General features: G+C 45.7%; 1 protein-coding gene across 1 annotated transcript; it reads right to left on the reverse strand.

Annotated features, from left to right (window-relative positions):
- Positions 1-1,784: 1,784 nt before the first annotated feature.
- On the reverse strand, positions 1,785-16,283 carry PDCD7 (programmed cell death 7). Its single transcript, XM_015142475.3, has 5 exons — positions 15,378-16,283; positions 11,290-11,428; positions 5,047-5,283; positions 4,703-4,790; positions 1,785-2,965 (listed from the first exon to the last, which is right to left on the reverse strand). Exons 1-5 carry the CDS (start codon positions 16,254-16,256, stop codon positions 2,842-2,844), a joined length of 1,467 nt encoding a protein of 488 aa, XP_014997961.2. The 5' UTR covers positions 16,257-16,283; the 3' UTR covers positions 1,785-2,841.
- Positions 16,284-19,375: the final 3,092 nt, after the last annotated feature.

Here is a 19,375-nt window from a genome sequence, read left to right on the forward strand (position 1 = left end):
AGCCAAGACATTAGTGCCTCCTGACTGGAAGTACACATCATGTCTGTGAAGTATTCCTGCCAGAAAATTCCAATCTAAATGTGATCAAGCCTCTAGATCAGCACTATCCAATTGAAACATGTGATCCACATATGTAATTGCACATCTCAACTCAAATAGATCATTTCAAGTGCTCAATAGCTGAATGTGGCTACTATATTGGACAGTACAGCTCTGTTTAACTACTAAATTACAATATATACGAGAACAGAGGGACACAGCATCACAAGGTTGCAAACAAGTGTATGGATTCTATTTAGATCCTAATTTGAACAAAATGTAAAACACATTTATGAGAGGGCAACTTGAACAATGTCTGGATGTTTGTGATATTAAGGAGTTGTTATTTATTTAGATGTGATAATGGTCCTGTGGTTAGATTTTTTTTTAAATCGCTTAAAGCTACATAATGAAATATTTACGGATGACGTAACTTGATGCCTGAGATTGGCTCCAAAATGATCCAGGGTGAGTGGAGGATGCACAGATGAAACAAGATTGGCCATGAGCTGATAATGACTTGAAGCTGGATGATGGGTACATGGAAAAAAATCATTGTACTATTCTCTTTATTTTTTAATGTATTTGAAATTTTCCCAAGTAAAAAAAAAAAAAAAAAAGACTGTGGGATAAGATTACAGTAACACTGCTCATATTCTTGGAAGTACAGTTCATTAAAGACACTACCATGAGTCTCTCTAAACCTGAAACAACCAGTGACTGCTGCCACCACCACTACACAGGTAATAAACCAGGAAAATCTTACAAATAAATACCAAACAACTTTTTAAAAAAAATTTTGTTTTGAGACAGAGTCTCGCTCTGTTGCCCAGGCTGGAGTACAATGGTGTGATCTCAGCTCACTGCAACCTCCGCCTCCTGGCTTCAAGTGGTTTTCCTGCCTCAGCCTCCCAAGTAGCTGGGATTACAGGCGCCTGCCATCATACCTGGCTAATTTTTGTATTTTTAGTAGAGATGGGATTTCACCATGTTGGCCAGGCAGGTCTTCAACTCCTGACCTCAGGTGATCCACCTGCCTCGGCCTCCCAAAGTGCTGGGATTACAGGTGTGAGTCACCACACCCGGCCTGCTCACTCTATTAAAACCTTGCAAGGGCCAAAAGGAAAAGGGACTTTTTTTTTCTCCATCTGTGGCTAAATGCCACCTTCTTGGGTTCTGCTGCCTGAGTTTTCCTGAGTCCCTGTAGCACATTCCCTGTCCTCACAGCAGATGTCTTAGTGGCAAGGCTGTCCAGACACCAAACACACATTGTACAATTCACCTTATTTCTACTCTTCCTGCATCTCATCAGAGAGCAAATGGTGGAGATATCTAACAAAAAGGCACACAGGATTGTGGAGTTCTACGAGGGTAATCATATCAGATTTTAGGATTTATAAACGTAGACATAAATTTTGGAGACATGTGGCTCTCATTCCCTATCTGTTAAGTCTATATAATGTATAAATTAATGCAAATTAAACAACAGAAAAGGGACAAAGGCATTAGTATCTCGCACCCAAAAGCTTCCAACTACAGTACACTAACATTATTTCCAAAATTGACGGTATCTTTACCAATCCAGACGTGGATTTTACAGATAAAGTTTGACGTTTAAGATTCACATTCCTGTAACAAATGCCTGCTTAATAAATTTGAATTTTTGAATGAAAACACGTTTCATCAATGTGAAAGTGTGTGCTAAGTGATTTGGAAGGCAACAAATTGGCAGCAAAGGCACAAACTAAAAAATAAAATGATTTTTATTTAGTTTTTTGGAAATATAACAAAATAATTGGCAAAAACTAAATCAAAACAGAACCAAAAAAATGACACGTTATATGAGTGATCATCTCCAAGCACAACAGCATTTATTAATGAATATAAAAAATATATTTTATTATTTGTATTTGCTTTTCCCCCAGATTTGACTACATGGCTAGTTTTAGAAGCTTGAGTTCCTAAGATAATTCCACAGCTACACTGGCTCCTACAATGTGACTGGGTGAGGTTAAGGAAATATCCTTGGGGATTCTGAACAACTAGACCCTTAGAAACTTAAAAATAACAGGTGCTTTCATTAGGATCCTTCTAACATGGAAAAAATATAGCCATTGTCCATTAAAACACAATCCAATTTGGGTATTCTTCAGGTTTTCTAAGTACCCCACCTGAAATAATAAGACTAGGCCACCATATTTTCTGGCAACCCAGCCTACAGTCACTGCCATCTTCCTAATTAGCAGCCTCCCAAGCTGCACCAAAACTGGGATTAACAAAACTGAAGATAACATGTTTTTGACCTTTCTTCCTAGAAGTAACATGTTTTTGACCTTTCTTCCTAGAAGTCAAAGGGCTCTTCAGGTAGGAAAGGTCAGGAGGTTTTGCATCAAGCTTGCCTTCACACTCACTATTAGTGGAAGGGCTGTGAAATCTACCCATTGCACACCTGTATTCAGTGTTTGAGTGTACTTACCCTTCAACACACAAGGAAGTTAGAGTAAATTAGTCACTCTGGACCAAGCCCCTCAAAACAGAGGCAAATTTGGTGAACCCAGGTCATTCACTGCCTGTGGTAAAAAGCTCAGTTCACCTAAGTCCTTTCTTGAAGAACCACATTAATCTGATTTAAGAGGCACCTCTGGCCAGCATAGAGCACAGAAGGAAAGCGTAACTTCAGGGTAGGGGAATGCCACATGGAATTCAGAAGTTGCAGTTTAGTCTACAGCAAAAGATGGCACCATCGCTAATATTTAGAGCTGGAAAGAGCGTTGGCTGGACCACACTCCTGGAGCATCCTTACTAATGCAGCTTAACAGCAGTTGCCCAGATGTCGTTGCTGGGGAGCGGGGGAAGGACCCATCCTTGGGGAACGAAGTTGCCTTTGGGATGATCGGATGGCACCAGGTACTGATCCCAATCATGCCTTAATAAGAACATTATAGAACAACTATTTATTTCTGTTTTATTTCAAATAAGATGTTCAGCAACTACATATTCTAAGACTTAGCTTTCAAATGACTGATATACTAACCTATTACAGAACTTGATTTCTAGGAATCAAGAAAATGACTACATTTCTTAAATGTACACATAAAAGGAGAAAAAACTCTGAAGAACTTATAGCCTTATGGATAACCTAATAATAAAGTCAATCCTCATTATTTACAGATTCTGTATTTGCATATGTGCCTACTAACTAAAATTTATTTGCAGCCCCTAAATCATCACTTGTAGCTCTTTCATGGATACTCGTAGACACACAGAGTGGCAAAAAAATCTGAGTTATGAAAATGAACTGTTCCCAGGTGAGATCAAAGAAGGCAATACTTAGTCTGCCTTCTTGTTTTCAGCGCATACTATTAATATAAATGGGTTCTTTTCTCTATTTAGTGCCACATTTTCCATATTTTTGCGCTTTTTACTGACGACTTTACTGTTTAAAATGGCCCTAAGTGTAGTGTTCCTAACGGCAAGAAGGCTGTGATGTGCTTTGTGGAGAAAGTGTGTTAGGTAAGCTTCATTTAGGCATGAGGTAGAGTACTATTAGTCGTGAGTTCAATGTTAGTAAATCAACAACATATATTAAATAAGGTGTCTTTAACACAAACACACATACAACAAGGTATTCATCAGCTGACAAAAACATTGTGACCAGAGGCTCCCAGGAATCTACCTAACCCTGTGTTTCCGTTAGGAGTGATGTTCAGTATTCTGAAATCAGTGTTTGCAGTGACTTTAGAGAATATAGCTGTCATGAAAAATGAGAATCAACTGTACTTATGTTTAAAAGCTAAAACTTGTATATTAGCAAAAAATAAACTTTTCCTAGAACATAAACTTGATATGCTAAAGAGCATTCTTTCATGAGAATCACAAACAGCTGAGGTTTTAGAAGGGACATCTGAGATCATTTAGTTCAGTGATTTTCAAATCACACTTTGAAAACCCCTAGGCCCCAAGCAAATGTTTATGGGAGTCTAGAAACAACAAAGTGCTTCTAGGCAACAACAGATTTATACTGCCTCGGGAACCCATTCATTCCATTTATCTTACATAGTGTTTCCTCAAAGACTGCATTTTGGAAGAGTGCTTCTGCTCAAGTTTGAAGTCCACAGTCTAGTCCACTGTCTTCATTTTATAGGTGAGGAAAGGGAGACCCAGAGAGCTGAAAACTCTGCCTAGCTCCTTAAGAACTGCAGATTCAGATGTGCCTCCTTGTTCCCAAGTTTCTGGGCTTTGACCTGTAAGAGCTCAGAAGTCAGCATGGGTCTTAAACCGTCTCCACAGGCAAGTACATAGTGGAGGGTTTCTTTTTCCTGGATCTGGTTAGCACCCGAAGATAATTTGGAAAAGGAAACCAATGCTTTAAATCAATGTAACAGCTATAATATCTATAACATGAGATAATACAGCAAGTCACAACCTGAGTTTGTTTCTTCACCTATAAAAATAGGGACATCAACTTCTCAAGGATTAATGAGGACTAAACAACATGTATGCAGCATCCTTGAATATGGAAACATTATAAACCCATAATTTTTTTTAAGTTCCCTATGGAACTTAAAAAAAAGACAGTAATAAACCTAAACAATGTAAGCACTTCTTCAAGTGCTTCTTGCTACCTAAGGGAAAGACAACATGGAGAGCCTGCCCCTCTGACCTGATCTGGATGAGCGCTGGTAGGGAGTGCTCAGCTTGGAGGTAATATTGTCGGAAAGGCTCCAAGAGGTGAGCAAGTGGGAACTCGTCTGAAAGAGAAAAGCACAATACCATGTTATCATGCTTGATATCCACAATGTATTTCTCAAGGCAAGGTGACTGAGCCTATGATTATGACAGAATGAGCAAATGTGTTTATCTGTATCCATGGGTTCTATGACATAGAACTGCAAATCTGGAAGGTGTCATTTGCTGCCTACTACCTCTTAGCTTGAGTTCACCCATGATAAGAAGAGCTGTCAATCTAGTATTTTCATTTTCTCCACTGGTTATAGAGCAACATACCTGGATCCCCAAACAACTTGGACTCAATTTCACGTTTCTGAAGTAAAATTTTCTCTTTTTCTTTTCTTTGTTTCTTTTCTAATTCTCTTTTCCTCTCTTCCTCTTGTTCTCCTTCCAGCATAACTCTGAGGGCTCTCTCTTCAGCTTCATATAGTTCAGAGCGCTTTTTAATGAGTTTTCTCAGTCGCTGAAGATGGTGCTCAAAAGTCTCATCTGCTGAGGCTGGAGGACAAACCCCTGGGCAGAAAGAACAAATTGGCATTTTATTTATTTATTTATTGAGACCAGGCCTCACTCTATCACCTAGGCTGGAGTACAAGTGGTGTGATCATAGCTCACTGCAACTTCAAACTCCTGGGCTCAAGCAATCCTCCCACCTTGGCTTCCCAAGTAGCTACAACTACAGGTGTGCACCACCATGCATGGCTTTTTCTTTTTTCTTTTTTTTTTTGAGACACGGTCTCACTCTGTTGCCCAGGCTGGAGTGCAGTAGCATGATCACGACTCACTGCAGCCTCGACCTCCTGGGACCAAGAGATCTTCCCACCTCAGCCTCCCAAGTAGCTGGGACTACAGGCATGTGCCACCACATCTAGCCAATTTATTTTTATCTTTGTAGAGACAGGGTCTCCCTATGTTTCTCAAGCTGGTCTTAAACTCCTGGTCAAGCAATCCTCCTGCCTTGGCCTCCCACAGTGCTGGGATTACAGGCATGAGCCACTGGTGCCTGGCCCTACCTACTAATTTGTAAAGTTTTTATATGAGGTCTCACAAGGTCAGGAGATCGAGACCATCCTGGCTAACACGATGAAACCCTGTCTCTACTAAAAATACAAAAAATTAGCCGGGCATGGTGGCGGGTACCTGTAGTCCCAGCTACTCGGGAGGCTGAGGCAGGAGAATGGTGTGAATGCAGAAGGAGGTGGAGCTTGCAGTGAGCAGAGATTGCACCACTGCACTCCAACCTGGGTGACAGAATGAGACTTTATCTCCCAAAAAAAAAAAAAAAAAGTTTTTGTATGAGGTCTTGCTATGTTGCCCAGGCTAATCTCCAACTCCTGGCCGCAAGCAATCTACCAGCTTGGCTTCCCAAAGTGAGCCACTGCATCCAGCCCAAATGGCCTTTTACACACTTTTTCTTATCACAAAATCTGTGCTATAATGAGCAGGTTCAAAGTCCTACCTACAGTATGTATCGATTAAAATTTGGAAATCCAATCTTTAAGGCTCAATTTGATGTTTTTGAGTATTCAATTACTCTGACCCTACCCTGACTTTCTCAACTCCTCCCTCTGGATCACACCACTTAATCTCTGATTTTATTTCTTTTCCTTTTTTTTTTTTGAGACTGAGTTTCACTCTTGTTGCCCAGACTGGAGTGCAATGGCGCATCTCAGCTCACCGCAACCTCCGCCTCCTGGGCTCAAACAATTCTCCTGCCTCAGCCTCCCGAGTAGCTGGGATTACAGGCATGTGCCACCACACCTAGTTAATTTTTGTATTTTTAGTAGAGACAGGGTTTCTCCATGTTGGTCAGGCTGGTCTCAAACTCCCGACCTCAGGTGATCCGGCCGCCTCGGCCTCCCAAAGTGCTAGGATTAAAGGCATGAGCCACCATACCTGGCCTCCACTTTGTTTATTTCTGATAGTCTTAATCCTCCACTTGAAACAGTGAGCTCACTAAAGGGAGGAACTTGTCTTTTTTTTTTTTGAGACGGAGTCTCGCTCTGTTGCCCAGGCTGGACTGCAGTGGCCGGATCTCAGCTCACTGCAAGCTCCGCCTCCCGGGTTTACGCCATTCTCCTGCCTCAGCCTCCCGAGCAGCTGGGACTACAGGCGCCCGCCACCTCGCCCGGCTAGATTTTTGTATTTTTTAGTAGAGACGGGGTTTCACCGTGTTAGCCAGGATGGTCTCGATCTCCTGACCTCGTGATCCGCCCGTCTCGGCCTCCCAAAGTGCTGGGATTACAGGCTTGAGCCACCGCGCCCGGCCCAAGGAACTTGTCTTAACTTCATTGTTTGTGAAATTCCCTCAGCATCACTCTGAGTGTGAATTTTGGGAGTGCACACTTTGATAAGGAGGAAGATACACTTAACCATCCACACTGACCTTGCAGTCTGCTGCTGACAGTAGGCTGACCAACTGTTTTGGTTTGCCCGCATGTAGCACTGGAAGCCCCATGTCCCAGTAAAACTGGGATGGTTATTATCCTGATGTAACTATGAGATCAGCTAACAGTATAGCCAACGTATCTAAAGCCACAGCTGGGAAAATAGTCTGGTTATTAGGTGATATCAAAGAATTATTGCTAATTTTTTTGGTGTGACAATGGTATAGATGATGATGAGTATGTATTCTATTTTTGTGCATGTGAGAAATTTTTCATAAAGTTTCATAAGAAAAAAAGATTTTAACTTAATGAATACTTGAGTGGACTGCAATTCTGTACTCACTACCATAATTTCCCTACAATACGAAAGCTGCTAGGTGAATCAATGTAGGGTGATGTGGGTGTGATCTATCCTGTCAGTCCTTGAAGATTTTAAAGGAAAATACATTACCCATGCATTTTAGCAATACCAGATACAGGGCCAGGTGTGGTGGCTCATACCTGTAAACCTAGCACTTTGGGAGACTGAGGCAAGTGGATTGCCTGAGCTCAGGAGTTCGAGACCAGCCTGACCAACATGGTGAAACCCCGTATCCACTAAAAATACAAAAAAATTAGCCAGGCATGGTGGTGTATGCCTGTAGTTCCAGCTACTCAGGAGGCTAAGCCAGAAGTATCGCCTGAAACCAGGAGGTGGAGGCTGCAGTGAGCCAAGAACATGCCACTGCACTCTGGCCTGGGTGATAGAGCGAGACTCTTATCTCCAAAAAAAAAAAAAAAAAAAAGAATACCAGATACAAGAAAGAAAAAAAAATACCCTAATCCCATTACCATAATCAACCATTTTATACTTTCCCATGTTCTCTTCAGGTTTTTTTGTCCATGTATTAGCAACTTCATATAGTTCTACGTTATATATATGTAATTTCCACTTCTCCCTGTTGATTCTGTACATTCTTCTCCAATCTTCGTAATTATTTAATGGCTGTATCCTATTTCATCAAATCAATGCACTAGAATATACTTATCAAGTTCCCTACTCCTGGACACCTAAAAGTTATTCCAAATGTCCTGTTCCATAGTGATACAATGCATATTCTTGGGCATGTTACTTTTTTCCTTTCTATGGATTTCTCTTTTTTTTTTTTTTTTTTTTTTTTGAGACGGAGTCTCGCTCTGTCGCCCAGGCTGGAGTGCAGTGGCCGGATCTCAGCTCACTGCAAGCTCCGCCTCCCGGGTTTACGCCATTCTCCTGCCTCAGCCTCCGGAGTAGCTGGGACTACAGGCGCCCACCACCTCGCCCGGCTAGTTTTTTGTATTTTTAGTAGAGACGGGGTTTCACCATATTAGCCAGGATGGTCTCGATCTCCTGACCTCGTGATCCACCCGTCTCGGCCTCCCAAAGTGCTGGGATTACAGGCTTGAGCCACCGCGCCCGGCCCTATAAATCCATCAGATCTCATGAGACTTATGATCACAAGAACAGCATGTGACCTGTCCCCATGATTCAATTACCTAACACCAGGTCCCTCCCACAACATGTGGGAATTATGGGAGCTACAATTCAAGATGAGATTTGGGTGAGCACACAGCCGAACCATATCACCAAGACTACACAATCTCTCTAAGCACTTGCCACTTTCCAGAAGGAAGCAGGGAGCCTATCTTTTCCTCCCATCTCTCTGACCTCTCTTAGTCTCTTTTTTGCTCTCCTCATCTTCTACCTTGATTTTGACATTTCTTATGATTTTGTCTTTTTGGCCCTCATCTCATGCTGTATAATCTCCTTAAGGTCATTTTGACTCATGGCTACATGCTAATGAACTCTTATCCAGGATGTACCACACACACCTCAAACTCAACAGGTCCCCAACTAAACTTGTCAACCCCAAACCTGTTCCTCCTCCTTTGTTTTCCTTCTTCATTAGAATGGTATCGGTCAGGCACAGTGGCTCACACCTGTAATCTACAACTTTGGGAGGCCAAGTGGGAGAATTGCTTGAGCCCAGGAGTTCGAGACCAGCTTGGGCAACATGGTGAAACCCTATCTCTACAAAAAATTTAAAAATTAGCCAGGTGTGGTGGTGTGCACCTGTAGTCCCTACTACTCAGGAGGCTGAGGAGGGAGGATTGCTTGTGCCTGGGAGTATAAGGCTGTAGTGAATTACGATTGCATCACTGCACTTCAGCCTAGGTGACAGTGCAAGACCCTGTCTTTTAAAAAAAAAAAAAGGAAAAAAAAAAGCTATCTTCACTTATTCAGTAGGTGAGGCTAGAACCTGGAAGTCATTTCTTTTCCCTTTAGTTCCTATACTCTGAGTTCCCTAAGTTATTTATTTATACGTACATGGGTATATACACGTATACCTTTATTCATTATCTTCAATTCTTTGACTTGAGAATTATTCACTAATAATTGTGAATTATTGGAATTATTCACTATCTCTCAATTCTCCTACACTGACGTCGCTCAGCTTATGCTTCCATACTATCCGTGCCGAATAGCCTTACCAGTCTCTCTGCCCTTCTCTCTCTCTCCTGGACGCTCCAAAACTTTCTCTGCTCTACTGGCACTGATCTTTGCCATCATTTCACTTAAAAACTTTCAGTGGTTCCCCACAGCTTTAAGTGTGAATGAGAACTCTAGCATGGCCCATAAGACAATTTACAACGTGGTCCTGCTTAAACATCCAGTCTCATCATTTAGCACTTAGTTGGAGGTGCACACATCTTGAAGAGAGAAGTTAGCTGCTCATTTTCAGTACGCATGAACCAGCTGCTGCTTACCAAATCATTTTACACTCAAGTCAGTTAAAGCCACAAAGTCTGTTTGTTTCTATAGATCATGATTTTCCTAAAATGTCCTCCTGCTTTTGGACCAAACTGAGGAAGATTAATATTGGGAAATGCTGGTAAATTACTTGGCAGAAGTTTACTGAGCACTCACCTCATAGAGGATGGGAGGTGAGGGAATATTAAATAGCTCTCAGGTTTTGCTTTCTGGTGAAAAAGAGAGATGAGTAGACAAAGCAGATGCTAACTTCCCTCTGATTTACAAGCGCCCTGAGAGTACCACAATGGAGACATCTGTTTCCAAACAATGGAGGTCTGGATGTGAATTAGCCACTCTAAAGGCTGGTATGCAGAAGCCAATCACTTAGCTGGCAAATGAGCCTGAGTGAATACAAAATGGTCATATTCCAACACAACTTTCTTAAGGGTCTAAAAGAATCCCAGTTTTCATTTATATTTTAAACAACACAGGGGAAATCATTTGTTAGAGTGGCATTTGCTAATTTGTACACTCTCAAATACCTCTGGTGAATACCAAAGGCCTACAATCTACTAAATAAATCAGAATGTGGTCCAAAGCAGGTGCAAGTGAGAAGTAACTGGAGGTTACTTCAGTCCAGATCAGGGAAGGATGAAGGATGCTGCACGTGTATTTGGTTTTGAATAGTGAGATCCTAAAATGGCGAAGATGGGACTGAGGGCCCTCCAGATGAACAGAATGACAACAGCTAAGATCCAGACAGGCAAATGGAAAGCACAACTGGGTAACTTCTAGAAAGCCAGCACGATTGGAACAAATTTCTGTGGAGAAGCTTGAACTGCCTGGCTATAGTGTCTGGTGCTTCCTCCAGAGGCAAGAAGAGACCAGTTACATGCAGGGAAGGTGGGGAAATCCACACAGTCTGCAATCCCTGCCCTGTCCAATCATTCATACCTCTTCAACTAGAAATAATTCAGATTTAAAATGTATCTGAAGAAGCATGCCAAGTTTTCAACACTTTCTGGAGCACCCAGTAAGGGTGAAAAGCTTTCACTTTGGCACAAGGCAAAGTTGACTAGCCAGGACAAGCCCACTAGGAAGAGTGTGGCCAGAAATGCCCGGGGTAGGAATGATAAGTCAACAGGAAGACAGTGCAGTGGGTTCCCACACTTGCCTCTCTTTTCAACCTGGGCTACCAAAGGCTAAACATCTTCTGAGGCTTCCTCCTTCAGAAGTTCCCAGCTACCCTACAAGGTGAAAATCATGAAGTTTCAAGTATTTTTCCCTCAATAATATTTGGGGTGGGAGGCACTAAAGAAGGGGAAGGGAACAAGGAAAAAAATGCAAAGTCACAGTTACCTTTCCTTGCTGCAGCCTCTTTCCTCAATTTCCTCAATTTCTCCAAAGCCCGAAGAATGTCCACCATTCTTTTGGTATCTGCTTGTTTTTTCCTCACTTCAGATAGTACGCCATCAGCGGCTGCTTTGAGTTCCTGCTCCTGGAGGAGAAACAAAGCCCATGAGACCTCGTATTAGGAACAAACTTAGAGCAGAGAATAGCTGCCCAGTGGTTAGATTTTAAAGGATCAGACAGTTTCCAGGTTAAGAGAGACTCTACTGAATCTACATCCCAATTTCCTAGGCCTTGCACAACTCCTCTCTAGCTAAGAGGTTATCCCCCTCCACTGACGGTACAACCTTCATCTTAAAGAGGAACCTCTCCTCTCTGTATCTTCCACATAGCACTGGTTTTGTTTCTTCCTCAGTGTTTCTCAAAGTGCAGTGCAGGGAGCAGGTGTCCAACTTACCTTGTTAAGCTTAGACTCTTGTTAAAAATGCAGACTCCCTAGACTTGAAGATTCAGATTCCCAGGGAGGATAAGGAATGTGGCTGGAAAGGCTGAGACCTCTACAAAGGTCTCTTAGTGACAACCTATGTTTGTGCTCCACTGCTCTGAAGTCCTAGGAATCTCTTCCACGTGACAGCTTTTCAAATATCAAAGATTGCTATCCTACTCTTGACTTAGTTCACACACAGACTAAACAACCCCAGTTCCTCAAGCCACTCCTCATTAAGACTCTGTCTCCAACATCCTCATCATGGAAGCTGGGCATAATAACTTGTGTCCCTAGCTATTCCTACTCAGGAGGCTAAGGCGAGAGGATCACTTTGAGACCAGGAGTTCAAAGCTACAGGCTATGACAAACCTACTGCACTCCAGCCTGGGCAACAGAGTGAAACTTTGTATTTTTTTTGAGACAGGGTCTTATTCTGTTGCCCAGGCTGGAGTGCAATAGTGTCATTACAGCATCACCATGCCCAGTTAATTGTTGTTTTTTGTAGAGACGAGGTTTCTCCATTTTGCCCAGGCTGGTCTGGAACTCCTGGGCTCAAGTAATCTGCCTGCCTCAGCCTCCCAAAATGCTAGGATTATAGGCGTGAGCCACCGCACCCGCCCCCAACCCTTTTTTTTTTTTTTTTTGAGATGGAGTCTGTCTGTCGTCCAGGTTGGAGTGTAATGGCGCGATCTCGGCTCACTGCAACCTCTGCCTCCTGGGTTCAAGCGATTCCCTGCCTCAGCCTCCCAAGTAGCTAGGATTACAGGCACCCGCCACCATACCTGGCTAATTTTTTGTATTTTTAGTATAGACAGGGTTTCACCATGTTGGCCAGGCTCGTCTCTAACTCCTGACCTCAGGTGATCCATCCACCTTGGCCTCCCAAAGTGCTGGGATTACAGGCGTGAGCCACCGTGCCCGGCCCTAACCCTGTCTCTTTAAAAAAATAAAATAAATAAAATAAAAAATCCCCACTGTGGGTGATGGAGAGAATCCTCCTGACTAAAGTGCTCTCCCCCATCTGTCAAATAAGTGCCTGTAATTCCACCACTACAGCCAACACCAAGCTGTTTCACTTCTCTGTTTGGATTACTCTGTTTCCCTGGAACTGCATCTATTACCTTCACCTGGTTGATTTTTCCTTTAAGACTCAGCTTATAGCCAGGAGTGGTGGGTGTGCGCCGGTAATCCCAGCTACTCAGGAGGCTGAGGCAGGATAATCACTTGAACCTGGGAGGCGGAGATTGCAGTAAGCCGAGACCACACTACTGCACTCCAGTCCGGGCAACAGTGCGAGACTCTGTCTCAAAAAAAAAAAAGAGGCCGGGCGCGGTGGCTCAAGCCTGTAATCCCAGGACTTTGGGAGGCCGAGACGGGCGGATCACGAGGTCAGGAGATCGAGACCATCCTGGCTAACACAGTGAAACCCCGTCTCTACTAAAAAATACAAAAAACTAGCCGGGCGAGGTGGTGGGCGCCTGTTGTCCCAGCTACTCGGGAGGCTGACACAGGAGAATCACTTGAACCCGGGAGGCGGAGCTTGCAGTGAGCTGAGATTCAGCCACTGCACTCCAGCCTGGGTGACAGAGTGAGGCTCCGTCTCAAAAAAAAAAAAAAAAAAAAAGACTCAGCTTAGTGTCATTACATCATTTGGGAAGCATTCCCTCAGTAAATTAGATGTCCTTTCTTGGGCTTTTACAGCACCTACAGTTGAATTCCTAACACACGCCACGCTATACTGACATGATCTCCCACAGATCTCTAAGCCAGGGGTCAACAAACCCCAGGTCAAGGATGGAAACCAGTCCATGGCCTGTTAGGAACCAGATCACACAGCAAAAGATGAGGCAGGTGAGCAAGTGAAGTTTCATCTCTATTTACAGCCACTTCCCCATTGCTTGTATTACCGCCTGAGCTCCGCCTCCTGTCAGATCAGCAACGGGAGCATTAGATGCTCAGAGCAGCACAAAAAAGTGAACTGCGCATGGGAGGGATCTAGCTTGTGGGCTCCTTATGGAGAATCTAAAGCCTGATGATCTGTCACTGTCTCCTATCACTCCCAGATGTGACTGTCTAGTCGCAGGAAACAAGCTCAGGGCTCCCACTGTTTCTACATTATGGTGAGTTGTATAATTATTTCATTATGTATTACAATGTAATAATAATAGAAATAATGAGGAGGAGGGAAGGGAAACCCAGAGGCACTCAAAGGTAATGAAAATGCCTTAGACTGCCGGGTGTAGTGGCTCATGCCTATAATCCCAGCACTCTGGGAGGCAGAGGCAGGTGGATCACCTGAGGTCAGGAGTTCAAGACCAGTCTGACCAACATGGAGAAACCCTGTCTCTACTAAAAATATACAATTAGCTGGGGTGTAGTGGCGCATGCCTGTAAGTCTAGCTACTCAGGAGGCTGAAGCAGGAGAATTGCTTGAACACGGGAGGTGGAGGTTGTGGTTAGCCTAGATTGTGCCATTGCACTCCAGCCTGGGCAACAAGAGCAAAACTCCGTCTCAAAAAAATAAAAAAAGAAAAAATTTAAAAAAAGAAAATGCCTTAGAGAACTATCTGAACAATTTTCAGTTTTACCCTGGCCCTAAAGAGGCTGAGATCAACACGCTTTGGAATTAGACAACTTGGGATCAAATATGGGAAACTGCCACAAACTGGTTGTGTGACCGCTGGCAAGTTAACCTCTCTATGCCTCAACTTCCTAACCTGTAAAATTAGCATAATACTTCCTACTTCTCAAGGCTGTTATAAAGATTCAAGATCTGGTATATGTAACGACCTTAGCACAGCTCCTAGTATATATAGTAAATGCTCCGAAACACTATTGCTGAACCTGGGGATACATGGTTTGAAACTTGTAAAAAAGGAATCCTCGGGGAATCACTATTGCCCCATCAGCTAATTAGAGTATATATATATTCCTTGAGGTAGGGTCCCAAAGCTCTCTTTTTATTTATTTTTTTTGAGACAGTCTTGCTCTGTCGCCCAGGCTGGAGTGCAGTGGTGTGATCTCAGCTTACTGCAATCTCCACCTCCCGAGTTCAAGCGATTCTCCTGTCTCGGCCTCCCGAGTAGCTGGGATTTCAGGCGCCCGCTACCAGGCATGGCTAATTTTTATATTTTTAGTAGAGACGGGGTTTCACCATCTTGGCCAGGCTGGCCTTGAACTCCTGACCTCGTGATCCACCCGCCTCAGCCTCCCAAAGTGCTGGGATTACAGGCGTGGGCCACCGCGCCCGGCCTATATTTTGTGTTCTTAAAATCACCTAGGGCAGCACAAGACACAAGGAACTAGACACTTACTGGTTTTGAAAGTAAGTGGACAATGTTGGAGCAGGATAGAGGAGACCCGTCATTCGTGCAATGCCACTGTGTAATCCTATACTTTGTGTTTACAGGACTTTACAGTGCACCTGAACTTTTGTGTACATCATTAACACAAAATTAACATGGTGGTATGAGGTGGGAAGGTTAGCTGTCGCTTCATTTTGCGCGTAAGGACAGAGCCTTAGCCCTGGGAAATGGAAGTTTAAAGCCTCCTGGTGCTCCAGGTTCCAACCACCACCACTCCCACCCCCATGCGCGGCCGCTGCTCTCACCCGCTTCTTCTCCTCCACCTCCTGCACACACTTCACCCTCCAGCGGTCAATCTCCTGCTCGCGTTCCACTGCCCGCGCGGCCTCTGCCTCCCGCTCGGCCTCGCGTTCCCGGGCCCTCTCGCGAAGCCGCAGCCGGCGGCGCCGGACCCTCTCCAGCCTCCTCCGCGCCTCGCCCACATAGGCAGCCTGGGTCAACGGCTGTAGCCGCTCGGCCAGTTCCGCGCGCAGCGGCCCCACCTGGGAATACAACAAGGCCCAGGCCGCGCCGTCGGCTTCGGCCTCGCGCAGGGCCTGGCTCAGGCCGCGCAGCCGTCGCACCAGGCGCAGAGCCCCGCGCAATCGCGCTCGCACTTCGCCAAGGCTGGGCCCAGCGTGCGTGCGCTGGGGCACCGGACAGCCAGCCCGCCGCGGGGTCCCGAACACCGCCTCCAGCCACTGCCGGTCGCGCAGGCGCTGGAGGGCCGCATCCCCGAGCACGTCGGCCGGCGGCGGCGGCGCCTCAGGCCAGCGCGAGCTCCAAGGCGGCCCCGGGCCGGGAGGCGGCGGCCGCGGTCGCTCGCCGGCGTCGGTCCCCGGGAAGGGCCGGCACTGGGGCGGCGGAGGAGGCAGCGGCGGTGGTGGCACCGGGTAGAAGGCGCCAGCGCCGCCGCCGCCGCCGCCGCCGCGGGAGGCTTCCGCGGAGGCTCGGGGCTGCAGAGCCAGCGGAGGCTGAAGGAAGGGGGCGGAGGTCCCCGGAAAAGGGCCGGGCCGCTGGGGGAGAGGAGGCGGGAAAGCCGGGGAGGGCAGCGGCGGTGGCGGACAGCCGAAAGGAGCAGGAGGCGGCGGCTGCGGGGGCGGTGGGCCTGGGCGACCCTGGCCGAAAAAGGGTGGCAGAGCCATGTCTTCGACGGAGATGCTTTGAGAAGTGACAGGAATCTGAGTGGTTCCTCATGAGAACCTTCCGGCGGAAGTGACGTTGTTGCGACGCGCGGCGTCTGTAGACTTGTCCCTCCGGAAGGCTTCTTGCGTAAGTGGGCAGTGGTTAAACATTCGGTCGTTCAGTTCATAAATACTGTTCTTACTGAGGATCGTAGGTGCAGAGCTACCCGCTGCGCATACACTGAGACTGAGAGATACAGATCTTCTCTTCATGGAACTACCTGCCTAGTATAACATACTAATCAATCATGGTGAGTATCTTCGAGAAGTTGGAGGTTATCCTGAGGAACTGCAGCTGCAGCTGAGATCTGGAAGATAAATAGTTAAATAGAAAAAGAGAGGGAAGCACAGTGCAGATGGGAACATGTGCAAAGGCCATAGTAGATAGTAGATTTTTCTTAGAAAAATGAACTATTTTTACCTTTCTCGTTTCCCCCCACCTCCGACTTAGCTCTTTAGGAATGCAATTATAGGGTGGGCGCTGTGGCTCACGCCTGTAATCCCAGCACTTTGGGAGGCCAAGGCAGGCAGGATCGCTTGAGAACTGGAGTTTGAGACCAGTCTGGGCAACATAGTGAAACCCTGGCTCTACTAAAAATATTAAAAAGTAGCCGGGCATGGTAGCGTGCGCCTGTAGTCCCAGCCACTGGGGAGGCAGAGGTGGGAGGATCACCTGAGCCCTGGGAGGTAAAGACTGCAATGAGCCACGATAGCGCCACTGCACTCCACCCTGGGCGACAGAGTGACACCTGTCTCAAAAAAAAAAAAAAGGAATCCAATTAACCTTCACCTTCTCTGCACCACAACTGTCTACACTGTAAGCTTATCTAATGTGTTTGCTTATTAGTTCCAAGGACTGAAGCTTAAACCAGGCACCTCTGGAACTTTCCCATACCAGGGGATTGCCTGGGGACAATTGTCAATTTACAACCTAGCTCTGTCCCCCTCCCCCCCCACCCCTGCCTTCGCCCCAGGCTCCATAGCGCCAACCAGATCACCAATAGATACATAGGAGCAAGTCCCATAGTCCTAGCACCTCCTTGGTTTCCCCTCCCACCCCCCCGCCAACCCCCTTACATGCCATCCAGGTCAACCAAGTCCTGCGCCCCCCCACCCTCTTTTTTGAGACAGAGTCCCTCTGCCACCCAGGCTGGAGTGCAATGATGCGATCTTCACCCACTGCAACCACTGCATCATGACTTCAAGTTATTCTTGGTGCCTCAGCCTCCCTAGTTGCTGGGATTACAGGCCCCCGCTGCCACTCCCGACTAATTTTTGTATTTTTAGTGGTTTTGTATTTTTAGTAGAGATGGGGCTTCGCAGTGTTGGCCAGGCTGGTCTCGAACTCCTGGCCTCAGGTGATCTGCCCACCTCGGCCCCCCAAAGTGCTGGGGTTACAGGTGTGAGCCACTGCGCCTGGCCCTAAGTCCCCTTTTAAGCCTTCACTTTCTGCTGAGAAAGCTGAAGCGGTTTCCTTAAGGCAGGAGACTGTACTGCTTCTCCTCAGCCAAGCTCTGGAATAGTCTTTTTTTTTTTTTTTTTTTTTTTGAGGTGGAGCTTTGCTCTTGTCATCCAGGCTGGAATGCAGTGGCGCGATCTCAGCTCATTGCAACCTCTGCCTGCCAGGTTCAAGTAGTTCTCTTGCCTCAGCCTCCCAAGTAGCTGGAATTACAGGTGCACACCACCATGCCTGGCTAATTTTTGTATTTTTAGTAGAGACAGAGTTTCACAACGTTGGCTAGGCTGGTCTTAAACTCCTTACCTCAGGTGATCCATCCACCTTGGCCTCCCAAAGTGCTGGGGTTACAGGCATGAGCCACTGCACCTGGCCAGTCACATTTTCGTTTGTTTGAGACAGTCTCCCTCTGTTGCCCAGACTGGAGTGCAGTGACGAGATCTCTGCTCACTGCAAGCTCTGCCTCCTGGGTTCATGCCATTCTCCTGCCTCAGCCTCCAGAGTAACTGGGAATACAGGCACCCACCACCACGACCGGCTAATTTTTTTGTATTTTTAGTAGAGACGGTGTTTCACCATGTTAGCCAGGATGGTCTTGATCACCTGACCTCATGATTCACCCGCCTCGGCCTCCCGAAGTGCTGGAATTACAGTCGTGAGCCACCGTGCCTGTGGCCAGTCACTTTCTTTTTGCCTCTCTCGTGCTTATTATTTGAATTTGCAAGCTACAGGGGACTGGACCTGCCTTAGGTTACAGGACCATGTCTAGCGGGAAGACTGATAGAATGCCTGTTTTGGCCTGTAATCCCAGCACTTTGGGAGGCCGAGGCGGGTGGATTGCCTGAGCTTAGGAGTTCAAGGCCAGTCTGGGCAATATGGTGAATCCCTGTCTCTACTAAAATACAAAAATTAGCCAGGCATGGTGGTGCGTGCCTGTAATCCCAGCTACTAGGGAGGCTGAGGCAGGAGAACTGCTTGAACCCAGGTGGTAGAGGTTGCAGTGAGCTGAGATCACACCACTGCACTCTGGGTAACACAGTGAGACCTTGTCTCCAAAAAAAAAAAAAAGTGCCAGTTATGGAACTCTGAGAGGAGTCTGGTGATCCTGTGGAAGTGAAGTCCTAATGTCTGGGGTCTCATATCTTATGAACAATGGGAAGCAATTGGTTTTAAACAAGAGGTAAAGAGAAGGCTGTGCCACATGATTAGATTTTTTAAATTAAACTATTTTGAGACAATTGTAGATTCATATGGAATATGAGAAGTAGTAATACAGGGAGATCCTGTGTACCCTTTACCCAGTTTCCCCTAATGGTGACATCTTGTAAAACTGTAGTACAAAATTGTCATTGTCAGAGGTGTTTGAACCAGAGCGACTCCATCTTGAGTGAGGGCTAGGAAAAGTGAAGCTGGGACTTGCTTGGCTGCATTCCCAGGAAGTTAGGTATTCCTAGCCTCTAGATGTTTATGGTTAAGGGAACAGGCTAATAACGTTTACTAAACAAACCCATACTTAGGAGTGTCCTGATACCCTGATATTTTGAGAATAGAAGCGTTCCTAATTTTGCTTTAAAGATAGTAATACTGATTCTTGCAAAATACAGTAATTTCAAAAATTAGGCTG

Source organism: Macaca mulatta, chromosome 7 (assembly GCF_049350105.2).
Source record: "Macaca mulatta isolate MMU2019108-1 chromosome 7, T2T-MMU8v2.0, whole genome shotgun sequence".
Taxonomy (NCBI): domain Eukaryota; kingdom Metazoa; phylum Chordata; class Mammalia; order Primates; family Cercopithecidae; genus Macaca; species Macaca mulatta.

Coding starts and splice junctions, on each gene's coding strand:
- PDCD7 (XM_015142475.3), bottom strand. CDS start 16,256: ATGGCTCTGCCACCCTTTTTCGGCCAGGGTCGCCCAGGCCCACCGCCC. Junction 11,429..15,377: donor AGGTGGAGGAGAAGAAGCGG/GTGAGAGCAGCG, acceptor TTTCTCCTCCAG/GAGCAGGAACTCAAAGCAGC. Junction 4,791..5,046: donor CAAGTTGTTTGGGGATCCAG/GTATGTTGCTCT, acceptor TTTCTCTTTCAG/ACGAGTTCCCACTTGCTCAC.